This window comes from Grus americana, chromosome 24, assembly GCF_028858705.1.
Source record: "Grus americana isolate bGruAme1 chromosome 24, bGruAme1.mat, whole genome shotgun sequence".
NCBI lineage: Eukaryota > Metazoa > Chordata > Aves > Gruiformes > Gruidae > Grus > Grus americana.
This window is the reverse complement of record NC_072875.1, coordinates 3,442,724-3,464,899: the sequence shown is the minus strand read 5'-3', so window position 1 is coordinate 3,464,899 and position 22,176 is coordinate 3,442,724. Positions and strand designations below refer to the sequence as shown.

Here is a 22,176-nt window from a genome sequence, read left to right as displayed (position 1 = left end):
AGGCCGCCGACGCCGTGGGACGGTGGTGACGGAGCACGGAGCGATGCACGAGGGGAGAAAAGCGGCGGAGAACGGGGTGTGGGGGGGGAGCTGCCCGTGCCGGGCTTCACGCGGGGACAGAGCCCCGGCGGCCGCTTCCCGCCTCTGCAGGCCCCGCCCCTGACGCAAACCCCGCCCCTGATGCTCCCTGGCCCCGCCCCTGACCGTCATTTGTCCCGCCCCCTGCCGCAGCCAATAGCGTTCCGCCCCCAGCTCCGGCCCCTCCCCGCGGCACAAAGCTCGCGGCCCGGGCAGCGCGTGGGCAGCTCTTTATGTTTCAGCACTTCCGCACGTTTCCCGTCACTTCTCTCTTTAAAAAGTCACCGTACAAAACGAAACCCGTTCCCTTAGCGCGGGGCGCGGCCCGGACCGGGTCCATCCCCGGCTCCGCTCTGCCCGGGCTGCTCGGGAGTCCCTCAGCCGGCGGCTCCGGGGCGCGCAGCACCCCTCAGTTCATGAACTGGGTGTACCCCTCCGCCCCCGTGACGATGACGTCCATCCAGATGCGCATGGCCTCGGCCGAGGGGGCCACCACGTAGTAGAGGCGGTCGTGGGTCTTGACGCAAAAGGTCAGCGCCGGGTTGGGGCTCTGGGGACGAGAGGACAAGGGTCAGCGCTATGGCCCCCCCTGAGCCCCATTGTGCCCCCCGAGCCCCCCCCCCCAAAGCTCCACGGGGCCGGTGCCGTTAGGTGGCTCGGGAGCACCCCAGTCCTGAGCCACCCCCCCCGCCTCCTGCCTGCGTGGCGGAGAGCGACATGGGGGGGGATGGCAATGCCGGGGGGGATCGCGGCAGCAGCGCCCCGCTCTCACCTTCGCCGCGCTGCGGAGGTGGTCGTAGTAAACCTCTTCGATGGCTTGGAAGTAGATGACGCCCTTCAGCTTCGTCTCGTGTTTATCTGCCCGAGAGAAGGAAGGGGTGTCGGCCGCAGCGCCGCAGGCGATGGCACGGGGAGGGGGGGGCGAGGGGAAGGACAGGGACTCACCCACGTAGTAGGAGAGGGTGCGCTTCATGCGGTCAAAGACGAACCAGCGCTTCTTCCAAGACTTGATCTTGCCGCCCATCTTGACCAGGTAGCCCTTGCACATCTTCTCTGTCAGGATGACGTGGTAGCAGGTATCCACGCTGTGGCCCGAGGACTCGATATGCAGCCGCAGGTCGAAATCCTCCTTGCGGATGGGGAGGTACCGTGTCAGGGGACGAGCCTGCAAAAGCAACGCAGCTCTGCAAAGCCTGCCGGCACCAGTGGGAGCCGCATCTCCCTGCTGGAACCCCAGCTGGTTCTGCCCTGCGGGCCAGGCTGGCAGAGGGAAATCCACCCCCGAGGGAGCAGCGCACCCCACACCTGCGAGAAGTGCTTCTCCCGCAGCTTGACTTCCTTCTCCACCAGCTTCTGCCGCCGCGCAGTCTCGTCCTGCAGCCGGCGTTCCAGCTGCTCCCGGCGCCGGCGCTCATCCTCCAGCGCCTGCCGCCGCAGCTCCATCTCCCGCTCCTGCCGGCACGCACAAGCGCTCAGCCCCGGAGCTCGGCGACCCGCTCCCTGGCCGGCTGTGGCACCGGCGCCCCCGCTTACCCGGGACTCCATCAGCCGCGACTTCTCCGCATGCGCCTCCTTCAGCATCTTCTCCATCTCCTCAATCTTCCCCGCCTCCATCCCGCTGGCGCTGCAAGACAGCCGGAGCTGCCATCCCAGCGGAATGACCCCGAGCCAGCGGCATGGCCGGCAGAGCAGGCGGTCCCTCCAGCCGCGGGAGCTGGCCCCAGGCTTACCTGGAGAAGTTGTCGGGGGAGCAGGCTGAGTTGTTGCCAGTGGAGATGCTGGTCTCCATGCTGTCCGAGCTCTCCAGGCTGAGGGTGTCGTACGCGTGGTCCAGATCCTCAGCCCGGGGCCCGACGCCGTGGGGACGGTGATGGTGGAGGATGGAGTGATGCACGAGTGGCGGGAAGGCAGCGGGAAAAGGCGGCTGCCCGTGCAGGGCTTCCCACTGGGACTGAGCCTCGGCGGCCGCTTTCTGCTTCAGCTCCGCCAGCCGCCGCTTCTGCTCCTCGATCACCTGCTGACCTGTGCCACGGGAAGAAGACAACAACGATGACTGAGCACGCCACGCTCAGAGACGCACCGCAGCGGGCGGGGGGATGGCACGGGCGGGAGGAGATGCCACAGGCGCTGCTGGAGCCGGGGTGGGATGGTGGGTGAAGAGATGGGAGCCACCGTCACGACTCCCTGGCGAGCAGAGCAAGCAGCATCTGTCTGGGCAGGAGGAGGGGGTCCGGGCAGCCAAGGGGGGCACATGCGCCAGGCTGGCAGGAGCAGGCTGGGCAAAGCGTTAGGGGATTAGGGATGCACAGGGTTGTCCCTAAGCGGACACTGAGAGGCACCCAGGGTCCTGGGCTGGTCGTGCCCCTCCTACGCATGGCAGAAGGTGCCAGCAAACGGCCATGCTGCTGCCTCCGGGCTGCTCGAGGCAGTCCAAGCCGCCCCACGTCTCTACCTGGTAGATCGCCCGGCTGCAAGGGCTCTGCTGGGAGCGGCTCGGCTGGAGACACGCCGTCGGGCGGAGGGGTCGGGAGGAAGAGAGGGGGGAAAAGCGAGAGACCGTGAGAGAGGCACCGCATCCCGTCGGAGCATCGCCACTGCCGCCCTCGGCCGGGCTCCCTTCTCCATCGCCCAAGTGGCAGCGGGGGAAGCATCTCCCAAAGTCCTGCCACCCCGCGGAGCCGGGACGCGGAGCTGGAGCTTACCCTTCTGCTGCAGGGCCAGCTGGCGCTTCGTCTCAATGTCCTGCAGCGTGGCCGCCAGGTTGCGGGGCAGGCTGCCCGCCGGGCTTGGGGGGCCCTGCGCAGGACGGCAGGCGGTCAGCTGCGGGGACGGGGGCTGGCGCCAGGCGCGCAGGGGCCGGGGCTCTGGGGCCACGCGACACCCGTCTCCCCCCAGCAGCCGTACCTTGGGCGAGGGGCTGCGCCCCAGCACGGAGAGGTTGAGCTGCGAGGATGAGGGGGTCCCGCTCTTCATCCGAGGGGCACCAGCGTTGCCCTCTGTTTTGGCACGATAGACCTGGGCACGGAGACACAGAGGTGAGAGGGGCACGGGGGGGGGACGGGACTGCAAACACACACCCCCACCCCGGATGTATGGCTCAGCCATCGGCAGGGCTGAGCATCCCCTCCTCAGACCCTGCCCCTGTGGCGGTGCCATCTTGGCAGGGGTGCGGGCAAGAGGAGGCAGCGGTTGCCTGCCCCAGGCGTGCTGCCCGCTGCGGGTCTGCTCTGCCCCTGCCTGCCGCGGCAGCCGGGTGCCCGGCAGCGCCCAGGGAGCGGAGCCGGCAGGAACGTCCCCGTGCTGCCCCGCTCCCACCGCGGCCGGCAGCCCCGAAGCCTGAGCCCCACAGTGGCGGGGAGCCAGGATTACCTGAAGAGGCTTGTGAGAGGAGTGAGCTTTAGCTGGAAGCGGAGGAGGGGAAGAAGAAGGAGAGACAGAGGAAGAAGAGGTCTCAAAACCAGCCATGACCTCCTGGTACCACTTCTCTAAATCAAGAGCCGGGAGCCATGCGGGGCCCCCCGGCAGCTGCTGCTCCATCTGGAGAGAGACGCCACGTGAGAAAGGACGGTGAAAAGCAGCGAGAGTGACAGACGCACAGACATAGAGAGGTTGGAGCATCCCTGCCTGCACCTGCACCGCGCCCGCCCCCCCCCCAGCATGGGACCTGCAGACCCCCGGGGACCCCGCATGCTCCCCGTCCCAGTCCCGACAGCTCCGGGACCCCCCCTGCTGCTCACGGGGCCGGCGAGAGGTGATGCAAGCGCTGGGAGGGCACAGAAACCCCCTGCCCCGCACCGTGGGCTAGGCAGGGCTCAGGCGGGCAGCAGCGAAGCAGCGGGCAGGGCAGCAAGGGGTCTGTGGGCTGGCGAGAGCCCAGGGCTGCCGCTCGGCTTCGTCCGCAGCTCACCCCTTCCCGTGCATCCCCATCACCTCCCGGGGAGAGCGTGGGGGCAGAGGGAGGGAAACAGGGCACAAACCTCTGCAGAGACGGAGGGAGAAGAGAGAGATGGAAGAGGAAGAGGAGGAGGAGGAGCAGCGCAGCCTGAGGATGAAGGAGACGGAGGGGTGCAGCCCAGCGGGGAAGCGGCAGGGGCGCGGAGGCCGCCCAGGATGCCCGAGAGCTGCTCAACGGTCACGTACTGGGCAGAGAGAAGCAGATTAAACCAGGAGAAAAGGCTCTGAGCAAGGGCAAGCAGGCACAGGGGAAGGAGCCGGCAGCTCCAGCCCCCAAAGAGGGTGCCGTGTCCCCGGGAGTAAGGGCAGCTGGTGCTGCTCGCCACCCTGGTGCTGTGCACCCGGTCGGGTCCCTGCCTGCTCTGCAACCTCCTCGCCTGGGACCGGCAGCCAGGACTGGGTCCGACGAGCAAAGGGCCGCCCTCCCGCCCCGCTGGGCACCCGCTCTGCTCCCCAGCCCCGCTGCTGCCGCCCCAGAGGACAAGGCCTGCCCGGAGCAGGCGAGAAGCGCTCCCCGGCAAAGAGACGGGGTGGCTCCAGCCTCTGCTCTCTGCTCAGCTGCAGCCGGACAAGTCCCCCAGCCCAAGAGAGAGGTGGGCTCTGAGCACCAGGGTGCACAGGGCGGCCGTGTGGTCTGCAGCATCCTCGCTGCCCGGGATGCGGCAGGCACCCCATGGGAGCAAACCCGAGCATGCTCTGGAGCGGGTACCTCGTCGGCTGCGGGAGGTACGGCAAGCAAGAAAGAGCGCTGAGCGGCAGCAGGGGCAGCAGCAGAAGCTTTAGTGTCCGGGCTGGGGCCGTGCGCATTGCTGCAGAACCTGAAAACGTCAGACAGCCTCATGTACTCCTAGAAATCCACGGCGGAGGAGAAGGAGGAGAGTTAGACCCATGCGCTGGCATCACGGCGCCGACTGCAAAGCGGGAGCAAATCTCCCCACGCGCGCGCCCAGCCCTCCCCTGCCTTGCCGACCCCCCTGCCTGCAGGTGCCTCAGTGCACAGCACCGAGCAGGATGCCCAAGCTGGGCCGGGTGTCCCGGCACGCTGCCTCGCTCCTGCCTCAGGCGCAGCTTTGCTGGGTGCTGGCTGGGGACGGAGGGCTGCAGCCTGCCCCGCCAAGGCCCCAGGCGCCTTCAGCCGTTCCCATCAACTGGCTCTCGGGGTCCCCCAGGGTCACAAGCCCTCCTCGAGCTGCTCCGAGCCAGCTTAAAATCCACTTCCTCGCCCTTTCTGAACCAAACGTGCTAGAGCTGGGGACTTGCTCTTTTTTGGGGGGAAGCCAGGCTAGCAGGACCCTAAAGGATGCTGTCAGGAGGCGCCCGGCCAGCGGATAAGCGGCAGGCAAGGGGGAAGCGCAGGGACGCCTCTGCCACATGGCACCGCGCCGGGCTTAAAACCGAGGGCGGCAGCAGCGGGAGCCGGGATGCCCGGCGGGCTCAGAAGAGCACCCAAAATCCGAGCGTTAATGAGAAACGTCCCGGCCGCGCCGTCTCAGCGCGCTGCTGCGGGGATGCCCTGCCGCTCGAATGCGACGTTAGTCCGCCCACGTAAGGGGTCTGGTGGCGGCTCGGCCAAGGAGGGGACAAGCGAGCGAGCACGTGCAGTTAGTCCTGTTACCTCTTGTGCCTTGGGGTAGGAGCGGGCGGCAGGAGAAGCTAAGGAGGCAGCTGCTGCTGGCAGGGGGCTCAGGGGCTTAGTTCCCTCCAACAGCTCATAAGGCTCTGAGATATGGAGGGTCTCCTGTTGGAGGGCAAAGATCACGTAGGCAAGGCGGGCACAGGCAGCAAGGCGGTGGCAGCAGGCGCCCTCCCCGTGGGCAGGCGTGAGGGGACTCTGCCATCCTGCCCCTCTCCCCAGCAGCGGGGCGGTTGGCACCCTGGACCCCCAAGGGCATCGTGGCCCTGGCTCCCCGGTCAGAGCCATGACCGGTGCAACGGGACAACCCACTCCCACCTAAGAGCCTTTGGACGCGAATTGGAAGGAGTCCCCCCATACCAGCACCAAGACAGCCCCAGGCCGTGCCTGTCGCCAGCACCCAGCTCCGGCCGGAAGGCGCTCGGAGCACAGGAGCCACTGCAGAGCGCAACTTGCGGTGCACCAGGCTCACCCCCGCTGGCGAACAACCCTAGGGACCGTACCCCCCTCTCCCCACTTACGTCTCTGAGAGCTGAGGACATTTTGGGGAAGCTCCTGCCGCCTGTGACAAGCTGGTATCGCCTCTCCAGAGACACGAGCTTCTCCTTCTCCTGAGCGTGGGGCGACGGCGAGAGCAGAGGCAGCCGATGGTTACTGGCACATCTGCGGCCGGTCCCCCCCCAGCTCACCCCGACTGCCAGCACCTTGGCAAGAGCCGGCGTGATCTCATCCCCTGCCTCGGTCACCCCCAGGGTCGGGGAGCGTGTGTCAACCCCCCCGATGGCTGCGTTACCTTTTGCAGGAGCTGCAGGACGCCATTCCTCTCCCTGGCCAGACGCTCGGCCTCCTGGGCGCTCTGCAGCCGGATCTGGGCAGCCTGGGCGTCCAGCGCAGCCACCCGCTCCTGCAGAGCGGGCGGTGGGGATGAGCTGACCACTGGCAAGTCGCGGGGCTCAGCCGGGATAACGGGGCGCGGTCTGGCCGTGCCAGACCTGCTGCCCCCCTCCGTCCCTACCTTCCTGCGGGCGATGCTGCGGTGGCACTCGGCTCGGCTCTGCAGGAGCTGCTGGCTCCGTGCCTCGCGTTCCTCCTCGAGGCGGCTCTCCCGCTCCAGCTGCTGGAACTCCAGGTCCTCAAACAGCTTGGCCTCCGTCTCCAGCACCTCTGCCTCCTTCAGACACACAAGGGCATGGCCGATCACTCCCTCCGGACAGGCACCTCCGTGTCCCGCTGGCAGTAGCCCTGTGGCCGTGCACATCTCCCGCAGCGAAACCTCCCACCATACCCCCCCATCCTGCCAGTGCCGGCCAGGAACGGGGACCCGTGGCAAAGCCCGTCCCCGGTGCCCTGCGCAGGGACACAAACGCAGGCCAGCGACATGGGAGCCGCCATCAACCTCAGCCCGGTTGGAGGAGGCGATGGAGGAATCGGGTGCCGGCCAGGCCAGAGCCGTCAACCTCATGGTCCGAGGAGCTCGCCACGGTCAGGGGCTTCACCCAGCCCTGGGAGACCAGCAGCCCCCGTTGAACCGCATCCAGGCCAGCGCTGGGCCCCGCTGGGCAGCAAAACGCCGCACCTTGGCGTAACCACCGACACGTGGCCCCGCGTCACCGAGCCGATGGGCAGCAGAGCCCCCCACGGACGAGCACCGCGCCGGACAAATGCCTGCGCGTCTTTCCAGCCTTCAAGCACCGACAGCACGTGGTGGCGCTCCGCTCAGGGTCTGCCGGTGCCGCCCTGGCAGCAATTGCACCGCGCTCCCCGCGGGGATGCGTTTCACCCTGCTCCGGGAGCAGGGCAGCCATTGCTCTCGTGGCGCAGCGTGGCACCACCGGCGTGGCAGCCACCGAGGGTTCCCTCGCACCGGGAACACCCCATGGCTGTCCCTGCCTGCCACACGCCGGGACCCGCATCCAACACGGGGGTGCCTGCCCTGAGCAAGCTGCGGCGAGGGGGGTTTATCTGCACGGCGAGGGCCGAGCAGGCCCCGGTCGCGGGCTGGGGAAGGTTGGCCGCTACCAGAAAATACCAGATAATGGGAAAAAAATGCTGCAGACTGGCAGTAACATAAACCGACGGCACCGTGTAAATAAACGCTCTCAGGAAATAGCTGGAAGCAGACAGACGAGGACCCGGCGGTCCCCGAGGCTCCCCAGCCTGCCCTCCTTTGTGGGGCAGGATCCGTGCTCGCACCCTGCCCGGTCCGGAGGAGCCCGGCGGCTCCACGGCGGGGGGGGCAGCCCCGCGCTCTGCCGAGCCAGCACCACGTCCCGGGGCCCGGGCGAGCAGGAAGCTTACCAGGACGGCGGTGCCCGGCGCCAGCCGCCTCCAGCCCGGGTACGACGCTCCCAGTGCGGCCCCGGCTGGCGGGGAAGAGCTGGCCTAAGCTGGAGTGGAGGGAGGTGGGCCATGGTCCGGGAGGGGTGGGGGGAGACACTGACCCTTCGCATCTGCTCCCGCAACTGCTCCCGCATTGACTCGGGGCACTTATCAAGGTGGCTCTTCGACTCATGGTAAAGCGCCCGGAGTTGCTCTAGCTCCTTCCTTTCAGCATCAATCTTTGCCCTTTCCTGAATTGGGGGAGAACGAGACAAAACAGAAAAAAAAAAGAGAAAAAGAAAAAAAGAAAAAAAGAAAAAAAAAGAAAAAAAAAGAAAAAAAAAAGAGAGAGAACACACTTCTCAAATCCGCGCCATGCAGAAGCTGCAGAGTTAGGGGGGCTCAGCTGGCAAAAAGAGGGGGCTGGTGGGGAGGAGCATCACGGCATCTACAGAGGGGTCAAGAGAGCCATGGGGACCCGGGCGGTGTTAGAGGGGTTACGGCCAGCCCTCGACCTCAGCCTCGCGTTTCCATGCCGAAAGCCCGCTTAGGGGCAGCGAAAAGATCGATGCTGACAGCACGGATAAAGTCATCCTGCAAATGGCCGCACAACACGCGCCTTCTAAACAGCCGCTAACTAGCTTTGTTAATTGATGCTCACCATCTGGGATGCTGCCAGTTAAGCACAGCAGGTCCCGTATGCAGGCCGGGGGACCGTGGACCACCCCCATCCATCGGAAGGAGAGGGTTTCCCATGGGACGACGGTGAAAACGGGAGACGCGAGGTCCAACCCTGCTGCCAGAGATGCTCGGGCTACGCCGAGTTACCGGCAGAGCAGACGCTTGCTCCTGGCCCCGGGAGGAGAGGGAAGCGTCCCCGACCGTCCCACAGCCACAGGGGCTGGCGTGGGGGATCACCTCCCGCAGGTCTGGCAGCACCGTACGGGGGGGGGCCAGGCGTTGGGAAATGTATGCTGTGAGAAACCCCGCTCCGCACCGCAGAGACACGGGGGACCCGTGAAAACGGAGACGGGGGGACGTGCCGAGGGGAGACGGGGCTGGCACAGATGGGCACCCCGGGATGGGGGGCGACAGGGTGCCCGGGGGCTCCCGGGCATGCAGAGGTGTCAGAGGTGATGGCAGGCTTCAGAGCAGGCACCGTTAGTGCGGTTAGTGCAGGCTGGTTAGGAAAGCAGGTGGTTAGGTCAGCAGAGAGGTTGGGAGGGGAATTTCCCTGTGCTCCTCTCCTGGCCCTGCACGAGGCTGCCCCTGGCTAAAGACGACGCCTGCAAAGGGCTGGAAGACCAAAATCAGAACAAAACCCCCAAACACCGCGGGGGCACTGCTGGCGGGCGCCGATGGCAGCTCTGCCCAACCACGGGCAACTGAACAGCCCAGACACCTCCAGCCAGACCCCCAGGGACGCTGGCGGGACCCGGACACAGGCTACGCGGGGATGCCGGCCTCAGACAGCGGGGAGCCAGGTCCCGGTGGCTCTCCAGCTGCGAAGCAGCTTGCCCAGAGCCGTGCCACGCTGCCCGCAAGGCTGTGGGACGGATGGCAACCAGCAGCCGGGACGAGCGTGCCACGTGCGCAGCGGCACAGGTGCCTTCTGGCACGGCTGGCAGATCACAGCAGCAATTGCACCAAAGACAACTCCAGGGGAAGGGGGCCAGGACCCCCCTCTTCGGCCACCAAGCTGTGTGAAACACCTGCAGCGATTTCCTGGCCTCCTCCAGCAAACCGAACGCTACAGTGGCGGCCGCCATCACACGTGAAGATGCCCCGATGGGCAGCAGAACGGGGGGGACTCGCCGCAAGACACAGCCCCCCGGCAAGGGCAGGGAACGGGGAGTGCCGAGGCCCCCGCTCCGAGTCGGTGCTACCCGCTGCAGGCGGCGGCCGGCCAGAAAAGCCCCACGCCACAGAGCCTCCCCGCAAGACCCCGACGGCGCAACAGACAGTGGCCAAAACGCACCCCGAGCATCAGCCCTGCCCTCCTCCATAGAGCTGTCGGACCAGACAGATGGACGGACAGAATCCCCCCATGACGCAAACCCAGAGGGGAGGCATCTCGATGCCTCCGCGGAGAATGAGTCTGCAGCAGGGTCGGGGCACCGCGGCACCAGCTGTGAGCACCGGGGAGGCTACGGCACAGCTGGCACCGGGGGGGAGCCCTGCCCCGGGGCTCACCTTGTCCCGCTCCTTCCGGATGCTGGCGTCCAGGCTGGAGAGCTTCTCCTGCAGCTGCTGCACTGCCTCCTGCTCCTGCCGCAGCCGTGCCGCCTCCGACTCCCGCTCGCCCTGCAGCAGCGCCCGCTCCATCTCCGCCTGGACGGGCACGGCCACGTCAGGATGGCTGCCCCGGCCAGATCCAGCTCGTGCCCATGGAATCGGGCGCTGGGCTGGCGAGGGCAGCGAGCAGCGGGGGACCCAACGGGGCTCCCTGTCCCCTCACCTCTCGCGATGTCTCCTGCAGCTGCTGCTCCAGCTCCTTGATGCGACCCTTCAGCTGGTCCAGGCGGCCGAGCACGCCAGCGCGTTCCTCCTCCAGCCGCTGTGCCTCCTTGGCCCGGGGGCCCGCCAGCTCCTCGTGCTGCGGAGAAGGCAGGTCAGCACGGCGCAGCACGCTGTGGCGCGGTGCGGCACGGCCGTCCCCTCACCTCGTGGTGGGTGCTCTCAGTGCTGCTGCACTCCTCTTTCAGGTTCTCCTCATCCGACCTCTCCAGACTCTCCCTCTGCCGCAGGTCCTCGGCAGCACGGCCCAGAGCCACGGCACCCCTGGGCATCCGCCGGCCAGCGTCCGCGTCGCCAGCCAGGAGCCGGTGCACGTCACCCAGCTCGGTGCCGTCTGTCTTGGTGTACTCGGCGCAGAGGTTCAGGATGGTCTCCAGGCGCTGCCGCTCCTGCGGGGAAGAACGGTCAGCATGGTGCCTGTCCCGGCTGCAGGACCCCGTGCCGATGGCAGGCGCCGGGACGCAGGCTCGCTCCTCGCCCTGCCTGACGGGCTGGGGACGTAGCAAAGCCCGACGCAGCCCGCCCTGACCCCACACCGGAGCCAGGCACGCGATGCGCCGGGAGCTGGAGACGGACTAATTACAGGCAGCAGCGCCGGCCGCCGAGCGCCTCCGCTATTTCCAGGCGGTGACTCAGGCCGCCCGCGCCGGGCGTGAGTCAGGGCTGAGCAAACAGGGCTCCGGCGGTACGGCCCCCGGGACCGGCAGATGCACGGAGCAAACCCCACCCAGGCAGCTGCCGGCTCTATAAAAACTCCATCTACCCTAAATATAGACGCAATGCCCACAAAGCCACAGCACCGTCGCTGGCCGACGCGGCCCCGGCGGGGCTGGATGAGACGTGGACGGTTTTGCAAAGCCCTGGGCACCGCAATTTCAGCCGGCAGCCCCGCAGAGCCACGCCGACCCCGCGGGTTTCCCCGGGCTGCTGCGAGCTGGGGGCTTTGTCCTTCCGGAGAGCGGCCGTGTACCGACAGCCGCTCCTGACCGTAATCCCCCCGGATAAGCTGGCAGCCTGGCAGCTGTGGCAAATCCCCGAGAGGCAAGGGCCAGGTTTTAAAGCAGCAAAAGCCAAAAGGCGTTTGCAAAGAGGGCGTCCCACGCTCGAACACGGCCCCGCGTCCCCCCTCCTGGCCCCGGGGCTCACCAGGCGCTCCATCTCCTGCTCCCGCACCCGCTCCTGCCGCTGCCGCCGATGGTACTCCAGTAGCTCGTCCTCGTTGTCGCTGATCTCGGTGATGCTGTTCTTGCGCTCCCGTGGCCCCGCCGGCGGCCGTGGCTCCCCCAAGGGCTTCCTGGGGGCGCGGGGGCTCTGCCGGGGCGAGGGTGCAGCCGGGGAGCCCAGCCCGTATGCCGGGCTCAGGCAGGCGCCGAAGCTGGGGCGGCGTGTGGGGGTCTCCGCCAGCAGCGGGGGCGAGGGGCTCCCGGCACCTCTTGGCTCCTCCGGGCCCTTGCGCCTGGCGCGGGGGCTACCGGGCACCTCCCTGCCCAGCCGGGGCTGCGGGGAGGGGGCGTCGAGGGCCGCCCGGGGGCTGGCAGCCCGCCGCGACAAAGAGGGGCTCAGAGGGGGCAGCTCCCGCATGCTCTCCATGTTCCTCCGGGCCGCCCGCGGGCTCTCGGGGGGCTGCAGCCGGGTCTCTGGGACTGCCCTACTGACGGGCTGCCGGCCGGGAGTCGGGGGGTCCCGCGGCTCCCGGAAAGGGCTGGGGGGCCGCTCCTGCAGGGCTGCCCATGGCCGCGATGCCGCCCTGTGGGTCAGCCGGGGGCTGCCTGCTCGGTGGTCCCCTAGCCTCTCGGCCGGCCAAGGCTCGCCGGGACCCCCGCCGGGCGGGGGCGGTGGGCGCTGGGGGGGCGGCTGCACGGCGTGGTTGTAGCTGGAGGAGCGGAGCGGGACGAGGGGGGGCACGGCCGGACCCTGGTCCTGGCTGCTGGGCGAGGGGCTGGTGTAGCCACCGCTGCTGGCCGAGGAGGAGAGGGGGGAGAAAGGGGGGGAGGCGTTCTCGTAGCTGGAGCCCCCCGAGGTGGCCCCAGGGCTGGGCGGGGGGGACAGGAGGCAGCGCCCGCCCCCGTTCACCACGGGAGAGAGGGGGGACCGGCCACAGGCAGGCGGTTTCTTGCCGCTGGTGGACGCTGGGTCCTCCAGCACCAGCGAGTCCATGATGTCCTGAAGGTCCTTCTCGATGGAGCTGACGAGGGAGCTATGGCTGGGACACCCAGGCTCAGCCGGCTGGCGGCCACCGTTCACCAGGGCCTCAGGCTCTGCGGGGAGACATGGGAGCAGGCGTCAGTGCGGCGGGACCCCCGACACAGCCACTGCCCAGCCTGGGGTCCCACGGAGCAGCCCGGCATCACCCCTCCACGCAACCTTGCGGAACCAGCGCCGGGATGCGGCTCTTCTCCCCCCCCAGTCCCGAGCTGCCCGAGCCCTGCTGCCACCATTTCCAGTGCCGGCTGGGGAGCCGGGCTAGGGAGAAGGCCGGCATCCCGCTGGCCCCATCACCAGGGAGACAGAAACCCGATAGTGCAGCCCAGCCGCCTGCTCCCGACATCCCTGCGCTGCCGGCAGCTCCCAGCCCCGCTGCCCAGGGAGCAGCTGCCCGCGCCAGCCGCCAGTGCCCGACGCTCGTCCCCAACACGCTCCGGCACCCCAGCGAGGGGGCGGAGATGCGACGGCCGAAAGCCGCTGAGCGCAGACCCGCGGCGCATCCGGACCCACCACCACGTCGCCCGCAGCCTCCCCGTGCCCCCGGGCTGGGGTGACCCCTGCCTGGGCTGCCCCGTCCTCCCGGCGCAGCACGGATGTGCCTGTCACTCAGGGGACGAGCTAATACCGGCAGGCACGGAGCCTGGCCAGGACGGCGTGCCACCCAGGCTGCGTCACCCCCTGGCACCCAGCGGCTCCCCCGCGGCGGCCGGCAGCGCCTCCACGCCTGGGCAGAGAGAGACCCCGCGGGATGCTCTGCGGCCATGGCACCTCCCTGCGTCCCTCCTCCCGTCCCCCAGCTGTGGGGTGCGCTGCCTTCCCGGCACACACGTGGCACAGGGAGGCTGCCAAGCTCCTCTCCCCGTGCCAGGGTGTGCCGGCTGGGGCAGGGAGCAGGGCTAACAGCCCAGGGACTGCTGCTGGGGGTTCGGACACCCCCGGGAGCTAGGTGCAGCCCCAAACCTCGGCACGGGCACTCGTCCCATCGGCTCTGCAGACAGACAGACACAGCAAGATAAGCAGCAGGCGAGATGGAGGACTGCAGCCAGGGAAACGGCCTTCACAGTCTCTGCGTGGCCGCCCCAGCACATAAACAAGGCAGCCGAGAGGGTCCCATGCACCCTGCGTCCCCGTCACAGGCCGACGGGTGACGGCTTTGCCACAGCTGGGCTGGGCAGAGGCTGGAGTCGTTCCTCGCCACCCTCACAATTACCCTCTTTTGAGGCGATATTAATCATTAACAAATGCCCGTGCAGCTACCATGCCGAGCCAACGGCTGGTTCATCCGCAGCCGGGCACGAGCTCCGCTCCCGAGCGCGGCAGCCTGGGCTTAGGAGAGCATCGTGCACCGGGGAGGCTGGCGGCGTGGGACAGGGAGTGCCCCGGCATCCCCACCGCCCCGCCTGGGATGAGCTGGGGGGGGTGTCACCTACTTGCTGGCAGCCCATAGACAGCCGCCGGGCTCCGGCCCCCCGCCGGGATCATGCTCTTCATCCACTTGGCCTCGGCAGGGTGATTGAAGCGGAGGAAGGTGGCCTGGCCCAGGCAGATGGTGCACCCTGGGGAAAGAGGGGAGAAGGCTCAGCCGCCGGCCAGCCGGACACACCGGAGCGCTGCCGGAGAAAGGCGAGGTGGGAGCCGGCGCAGGCAGGCGGCCGGGCGCTGCCCGGCCCTAAGACGTGTCCCTGGGAGGGGAGCGGGCTCCTGCCGTCAGCAGAGGCTTAGGGGGAGGCTGAAATCCAGGTCACTCCCCGGCAGCTGCAGGCAGCGCGTCGCAGGCGCAGGCACAGCTGGGGTCCCTGCCGGGGGCCGCGCTGCCGCGGGGGAGCTGGCGGTGCTCCAGGGCCTGCGCGGCTGCCAGCTGCAGACAAGACAGCTCCTGTCCCCGGCCGCAAAGCGCCTCTTCTTGGCCCAAAACAGCAGCTCTTTCGGGGGAAGGCGGCTCGGGCAGCGGGGCCGTGGGCTGCCTGCTCCCCCGCTGCCCACAGTGCCGGGGAGCCGTGTGCCGGCAGTGGGGAGCAGCGGGCGGCTGGAAGGCTCCCTGCTGCAGACACACCCTGCTTTGAAGCGCCTGCCAGGGCCCTGGGGAGAGGCTCGCTCTGCACCGACAGCCGCAGCCGAAAATCCCTCGCCGGAGGGGACGTGTGTTTTCGGAGCAGCCGGCAGCCCAGGCTCGTGGCAAGGCGAGCGAGAGGCCGTACAGATGAGCGCCATCGCGGGGGCCTGGCTTCGTTGTCCGAGCAGCGGGGAGGGAAGGTGTCCTGCTCCCTGGCAGGAGCTGCCGCAGCACCCCGGCTCAGCGAGAGCATCCTGCCTGCCGGGCAGCAACGCCAGCACCCGGCCCGGCGATGGCTCCTCCGGCTCGGGGCATCACCGACCCGCACCTTCCGCTCGTGCCGGTACCGGCGGAGCCACGCATCACCCCGGCGAAGCAGAGTACCCTCACCCCACGCCCCGAGCGTCGGCCTCGCAGCCCCACGGCTTGTCCCACTGTGGCCGGGCATAGATGCTGACCCCAACCTGCAGCATCCCTGCCTGCTCGCCCTGCCTGCGGCCACCCAGGCACGAGAACCGGGGTCTCGGCTGATCCCTGCCTGCACACCGTCGTCCGTTCCCACCCCCCCTCCCTGCCCCCCGCCCCGGGCAGACCACGGCTCTCGCCACCCACCGTGGGAACAGCGGGACGTGGAGGGACCCCGCGGTCCGTCACACCGGAGCCGTCGCGCCCCTGCTCCGGCGGCCACGTGTCTCCCATTGTCCCCCGAGGGGGACACGCGGGTGGGGTCCCCCTTCCCCGGGGAGCGGCAGGGGAAGGCGCAGGGGGACCGCAACCCTGCAAAAGGGGCTTTGCGACCCGCGGAGAGGACGGGAAGCGCTCCCCCCCACCCCACCCCGGCGCGGACACGCGTGGCCCCCCCCCCCCGCACCGCGCCGCACTCACCGCGCCGCCGCCGCCGCCGCCCGGGCAGCGCCGCGCACCGCCCCCGGGGAGGAGCGGCGGGCGGGGACGACGGGGGCCGGGCTTCACCCTGCCCCGCCGCTCGGGCGGAGGGTCCTCCCCGGGAGCCGGGACAGGGACGGGAAGCGTGACACGGACCGTGCGAGGAGACGGGAGGTCGTGGGGAGGGATCCACGGCTCTGCCCACGCTCCCCCGGGAGCGGCCGTGGAGGGGGGACAGCAGGGTGGAAGCCCCTCCGGCCGCGCAAGCACACCGGCGGGTCCCCAGCCGCGATGCCCCAGGACAGCCGAGCCGTTTTCTTCCTTTGTCTCCCCTTCCCAACCCTGGCTCGGCATCCCCACGGCAGCGGGGACCAAACCGTGCCCGGCACTGTCCGGCCGGAGCTGCTCTCCTCCCGATCTCACGCACGGCACGGCCTCCGGGCTCACGGCAAAGCCGTTTCCCAAACGGTGCCAGCATCCAGCACGTGTGTGTGTCCGTCCCCCCCCAGGGCAAAGAGGCAAGAGCATCCCAGAGGGGATGTGCAATTGCAAAGATGGATCCGCAAACACCCCAAAACCCGACGGCTCAACCCCGCCTGCGAACGCCGGGTCTTGCTCTGGAGGAGACAAGACCGCCCCTACCTTGGGTGAGGCGCGTGGGCCACCGGAGTGGCACGCCGTCGATAGCGCAGGCGTTGCCGCAGGGGTGCAAGGTGAGCGTCCCCCGCACGTTCTCAATGTAGCAGTGCTGGGGCGCCAGCCCAGGGCCCTGCAGGACGATGTCCCTCGCAGCCGTGCCGATGGTGGTCCTCCCTGTCGGCAGAAAGGGTGGCTCAGCGTCCCTGCCGCCAGCGTGCCCGCGGGGACCCCCCGGCAGCTGGCACTCACCTTCCTCCAGGGGCAGGAGCGTGATGGCGGTGCTGAGCCGGCCGCTGCCCAGGCTCACCAAGTGCGGCTTCTCTGTCTGCACCTTCAGCCCCTTGCCCGTGTCGATCAGGTCCAGGGGGCTGTTCTGCAGGAGGAGAGGGGGGCGATGCTCAGAGCTCCCACGGCTGCAGCCCACGCCCCTGTGCTGCCCACCCAAGCGGATGCCCGGGCTGCTGCGAAACGGCTGTGCGCGCAGGCAGGGAGCGATGCCCAGGCACAGCTGTGTGCAGGCAGGACAGTCTGGCAGCGGGAACAGAAGTGAGCTGCTGCAGGAGCAGGAGAAGATCCCCAGGGCTTGGGCTGCATCTAAGAGGATCCGAGCTGCCAGCCACTTAGCTCGATTGGCTTTGCCGCGGATCCCGTAATGGGATTGGGGTGAGGAGAGGCCGGAGGGCAGCGCTGGCCGCCCGCGGCAGGGCTGGCTGCAGAGGAGGAGGGCTCCCGGCCGGATCGCCGTGCTCTCGCAGGGCAGAGGTCCTGTGGCACCGCGCGCTCACCTGGATGATGGCCTGGACTCTGCGGGTCGGGCTGGCAGGGGTCCTGCCGGGTGCCTCCATGGTGCCCGCTCGGAGACGCCGGGTGCTCTCAGGCGCAGGCTGCTGCTGGGAGAGATGGAGGACATCGGCACAGGCAGACGGGCTGGGATCTGCTGTATTGCTCCTGCACGTCCCTGCTGGCAGCTTGCACATCTGGCAGCCTGAGCACGAGCCTCACAAACCCTACCCCACCCCAAACCGGTGTTTGTCAGCGAAGGGATTCCCCTCCCGAGCTCCGGTCTCCAGCCCTGCAGCAGCTGCTCGAAGCCAGGCAGGATCCCCACCCAGCGAGGCACGCTCCTCCGTCCGCCCGGGGAAACCAGTACGTGTGCCAAGCATCAGCACGGGACACGACGCCAGAAAAAGCCGTCACACTGGCTCAGCTTTGGGGAGGTGGGGTAGGAAACGTGCGCCCTAAACACCAAGAGCGACGGGCAGCCAGACCCTGATGGCCGCTGGTGGAGAAGGACACGTGAGCACAGCATCCAGCTGTCCCCAGCAACATCTGCCTGCCTGCGCACAGCCTGCGGCACGCCCTGGCACACCCACGTGTGCCACGAGTGCCCGTCCCCGGGACCTGGGCACACACCTCTGCTCCTGCACGGCCGGGCAGCAGCAGCGCCTCGGGGTGCGCAAGCCCAGCTGAGCATGCCTCGGCCCTGCCTGTGCCCTGCCTGGCCGGCTGTCCTGGTTTTCGGCCGGGATAGTTAATTTTCACAAGGAGCTGGGAGGGGACACAGGCAGGACAGCTGACCCAAGCTAGCCAAAGGGGTGTTCCATCCCCTATGAAGGACCGCTGCTCGGGGCTGGGCTGGGCATCGGGTTCCGGGTGGTGAGCAAATTGCATTCTGTATCACCCGCTTTGCACGTTCTGTTCTAAGCACGGCTGTTAGTTCCCTCTCCCTTCGCTGTCCCGGTAACCTGTCCTTATCCCAACCCACCAATTTCACCTTTTTCTTCCTATTCTCCTCCCCATCCCACCGAGGGGGGAGAGTGAGCGAGCGAGCGGCTGCGTGGTGCTCGGCTGCAGCTGGGGCTAAACCACGACATTGGCACACACGCCCACACCAGTCTGGCAGGGCTCCTGCCCGCCAGAGCCGCCACGCGCTGCCGTTCTCCGCACGGGCAGGAGGCAGCTAGGGGAGGAACAATTTCCGTCACCCGGCGCTCACGCCACCATCGTAGCCCGGGATGCTCTGGGGTTGCTAAATTTACGTCCTTCCCTTCCGCCCAGGCCTGGCTGAGCATGGCTTAACCCTTCCTGGGCAGGCTGGGGCAGCCGAACCAGGGAGCGCTCCCACCCCTATTAAGGACCCCGGTGGTCCCGAGGCAGCCGGGGGCACCAGGAGGAGCCCTGGGCTCAGTCCTCACAGCATCACCCACGGTCCCGCCAGTCCCGGCATCCCGCGGGGCGAGGGACCCCCCTGGCTCAGCCAGCACCGGGCTCGGCTGCGGGGGCGAGCGGGCGGCTATTACACACTGCGGAAAAAATGAAATGCTGGAAAACACCAGGCGTGGGATCCAGGGCTGGGACAGAGCCCAGGCAGCTCTGTGTGACACCAGGGCCAGCCGCCCCACGGCGAGGGCTCCGTGGGGACCGAGGCTGCCCCGCGTGGGATGGGGGCAGCTCAGCTGGGGCTGGGGCAGGGGGAAGCAGAGACACGGTACCCCAGGAGCAGCTCCCCGGTGCCCACCGGCTGCCGAGACGGGACCCCCGCTTTCCCTTACCTGCCACCCTGTCCTGGCCCGTGCCCCAAGCGGCACCCTCCGCGGCAGCGTGCCCATGTCCCCTGGGCGCAGGGGGGCCACACTTCCCAGCATCGGGAGACCCCACAGCCCGTCCCAGGCGCTGCCCCTTGCCTGCACCCAGGCCCCACCACAATGTCTGGGAAGGAGGAAAAGCCAGGAGGGGCCGTGCTGCTGCATAGGAAGGGAGCGGGGCCAGGGTGGGATCCTGTGCCGGCGTTAACCCCTTCCCAGCACGGCTGTGCTGGGTGAGCATCACGGGGGGAACCCCGACCCCGCCACCCAGGGGATCCATCCCCGCTCCTGCTCATCTGCTGCCCAAACTCGCTTGACCCAGCACCCCCTGCTCTACAGGCAGCCCTGCCTACCCATGGGCTAGGGGGGGGACACACCCCAGCATCTGGCTGCACCCCCTGTGCCCACCCTGCCTGCTGATGGCCCCCGGCATCGCCCTCTGCCCCAGCAGAGCCCCTCACCTTGCTCCTCACCGCGCAGGAGACGCCCGCCGTCCCCCCAGCCCATCCCTCGGGGGGTGCAGCCCTTCTCCAGCCGGCTCTGCCGGAGGAATGCGGGGCGGGAGCGTGGCCGCCCCGGCCGGCGCCCCACCGCTGGGGCGGACAAGGCGGCCTTTCTTCTCCCGCCGCCGCCTGCAGAACGCGCCGCTTGTTCCCGCCGTGGGAAGCGGCGAAGGCAGCAAATGCCAAGGGGTCGGGCTCGGTTACCGCCAAACAGCCCACAGGCCCCGTACCCCTCGTACGCAGGGCTGCCCGCTCGGCCCCGGCCTCCTGGAGGACAAAAGCCCCTTTCTTCTCCTGGCGCAGGCAGAGGCCTCACCTGGGAGGACGCCCAGCCCTGCCGCCATCATCCTCCCCGGGGGAGCCCCTGCATCCTACTGCCTGCGGGCTGCGACCTGCCTGCCTGCCCCGAGCCCACACGGGCAGGGGTGCTCAGGGGGTCCGCTCCTGCCCAAAATGCTGCTGCCCACCAAGATCCTGGGCACGGCACGACCTGCCTCGCTCCCCATCAGCGTGGCCGGGTGCCAGCAGCCAGATCCCAGAGCCGCACCGTGTGCCACTGGCCAGGGCACGGCCGGCCGGCCAGCCCACGCTTGTGCCGACGCACCGGAGCACAGCCTGGCACGCCCTGCCGTGCACCCCCTCCTCACGGTGCCAGCTGTGCCCGGGATGCAACGTGCAAGGGAAAGGCGCACAGCATCCCACGGCGCAGCCTTTCCTCCCCACCCGCGACCGGGTGAGTCATGGGAGGAAGCCTGAGCGGCCGAGCTAACGGGTGCGCACCAAGCAGCGTCGCAGCCTCCGTCCAACTTGGCTGCCTGCTCGCTCCCCCATCTGCTAACACGCTTAGGGCGCGTTTACCCATTCCCACACCCTCCGCCCCGGTAAACAACCGGCCCTTCCGCCGGCAGCTGGGAAGGGGCAGCCGGACTCCGGGACGAAGGCAGAGGGGAGCAAGGACCCTGCTCCCAGCCGCTGCTTCCAGCCCCCATGCTGAGCAGGGGAGACCCAGCCAGCCCCATCCCACCCCGGGGGGGGTGAGGGGCTGTGGGGGCTGCATCGCGGTTGCTGGGACGACGGAACGGTCCTGGCAATAACATCACGGTAAATCAGCTGCCAGACAGCTCCGGCGGGAGCCGAGGAATCCCGGCCGCACCCGCTGATCTCAGCGCTCCCGGGAAGCACTCCCGCACTGCCGCAGCACAGCTGCGCTCCAGCCGAGGCCACAGCCCTGCCGGCATCGCACCTCGGGCTCTCCGCGGCCTGGGGGGTGCCCGCCACGTGCTTGGGTTGGGGAGGGCGTGCAGCCCAGCTTTCCCGCACCCAACGCTCCCCGAGATGAGCCAGCTCCAAGGGCCGGTGATACCGTGCATGGCCTCGACTGCTGCTGGAGCTCAAGCAATGAGTCCAGCGTCAGCACGTGCCTCCAGCCATGGCAGCGTGGACAGGGGAGCCACCACCACGGAGCTACAGAACCCCACGTAAGGTTGCACGATGGAGATATCCCTCAAAGCCCTCTCGTAGCAAAGGACAGCTTCTCAGCTGCAGGCCAGGCGCTCAGCGGGGAACGTCTGTTACCGGCAGCTCAGGGACCGTGGCACAGGATGTTGGGTTTGTTTGGTGGGTCTTGGATCCAGTCCCTGGCACGAACCCATCACCCAGCCCCACGTTCACTGGGAGAGGGGCAGGGGTGAACCTCACCTCTCCGAAACAGTCAACGCTCTCTCCTTTCTGGTGCCTGGCCGTCGGCAAGCACCACCTCGTCATGCAAACCCGCAGCCCCATCACCCTGCGTGGCACTCTGCCCGCTGCAGCCCCGCGCACGCCAACATACAGCATCACGCGGCAAACCCAAACGTACGAGGAGGTGCCGAAAAAGCACCCGGGCAGTGCTGACCTGCAGCGCTCGGCTGAGGGATCTGCCCCGCTGCAGCCCTCGCCCGGTGCCCAGGGAGGGCTGGGGGCTCGCAGGGCAGCCGGAGGGGTGGGAGAGCAGGCAGCCCTTCAGCGCAGCAGCTGGATACCTTCTGGGGCTGCCAAATTCCTCGGGCTTTCTGGCAGCGGCCAAAGGGGCCGTGGCGAGAGCGTGTCAGGAAGCTGGAGTAAACAAGGTCCCACTGCGGAGCGGGGTCCAGTGAGGCCAGTGCCGTTCCCAGGCTCCCTGAGAGGTGTTGGGGATGGCAGGGACAGCAACAGGCCAAGCGCCGTCTCCCCCTGCAACCACCCGGCAGCTGCAGCAGGATTTGGGGACAGGAGAGCCTCATCCAACCTCCCACACGGGGCCGGCTGCTCTCACGGCTCCCACGCCAACAAACTCGCCACTGACGTGGACGTGGACCACCGGATCCAGCTTCAGCTCTCGGCCCACCCACGCACCCCCAAAGCGTTGTGCAACGATGGGTTTCACTTCATAGCTGTCGGGGTTTTCCTGCTCTCCCACCCGCAGCTCCTTCCCCACGCCCCTCCTCGGGACCCCCCCCGGGGAGGGACCCCCACCACACCCCACGCCTGGCAGAGGCAGCGGAGCCCCTTCCCCTCGCCCCTGCCGTACGTACCCCGAAGCTGCTCCCGGCTGCGGGACGGGGCATGAGTGGGGATCCCACCCCCCTCCCCCCCCCGCCCCAGGAGGGACGAGCTGCCCCCCGGTGCTCGGTGCCCCAACCCCATCCTCGCCGCTCACCTCCGCTCCGCTGCTCCGGCTGTCCCGTCCCGGTCTCCGCCGCCGCTCCCCTCCGCTGTCTGCCGGCGGCCGCATCCCCGCCCCGGTGCCGGCCCCGTCCCGCCCCCGCGGCGAAGAGGGGCGGAGGG

General features: G+C 68.8%; 1 protein-coding gene across 19 annotated transcripts; it reads right to left on the bottom strand.

The window, feature by feature from the left end:
* Positions 1-330: 330 nt before the first annotated feature.
* On the bottom strand, positions 331-22,110 carry PHLDB1 (pleckstrin homology like domain family B member 1). 19 transcript variants are annotated; one of them, XM_054803247.1, is made up of 26 exons: positions 22,049-22,110; positions 17,069-17,170; positions 16,533-16,656; positions 16,287-16,457; positions 14,137-14,262; positions 11,648-12,759; positions 10,648-10,890; positions 10,443-10,580; positions 10,178-10,315; positions 8,107-8,235; positions 6,681-6,836; positions 6,459-6,569; positions 6,187-6,276; positions 5,648-5,770; positions 4,742-4,879; positions 4,056-4,217; positions 3,448-3,615; positions 2,983-3,093; positions 2,781-2,874; positions 2,531-2,575; positions 1,809-2,100; positions 1,612-1,702; positions 1,384-1,530; positions 1,024-1,243; positions 851-936; positions 331-628 (listed from the first exon to the last, which is right to left on the bottom strand). In XM_054803247.1, the coding sequence occupies exons 2-26, from the start codon at positions 17,126-17,128 to the stop codon at positions 488-490; spliced, it is 4,416 nt and encodes a 1,471-aa protein (XP_054659222.1). In that variant the 5' UTR covers positions 17,129-17,170; positions 22,049-22,110; the 3' UTR covers positions 331-487. The 19 variants fall into 19 exon arrangements, with proteins under 19 accessions (XP_054659222.1, XP_054659219.1, XP_054659220.1 ...); XM_054803244.1 differs by lacking the exon at positions 22,049-22,110 and adding an exon at positions 18,836-18,973; XM_054803245.1 differs by lacking the exons at positions 2,531-2,575; positions 22,049-22,110 and adding an exon at positions 18,836-18,973.
* Positions 22,111-22,176: the final 66 nt, after the last annotated feature.

Excerpts from the sequence above, each read along its gene's own strand:
- PHLDB1 (XM_054803244.1), bottom strand. The coding sequence starts at position 18,928 with ATGCTGGGAAGTGTGGCCCCCCTGCGCCCAGGGGACATGGGCACGCTG. Across the intron at positions 4,218-4,741 it reads TACCTCCCGCAGCCGACGAG|TACGTGACCGTTGAGCAGCT; the intron begins GTACCCGCTCCA and ends CTCTCTGCCCAG. Across the intron at positions 2,101-2,530 it reads GCAGCCGGGCGATCTACCAG|GTCAGCAGGTGATCGAGGAG; the intron begins GTAGAGACGTGG and ends CCCGTGGCACAG.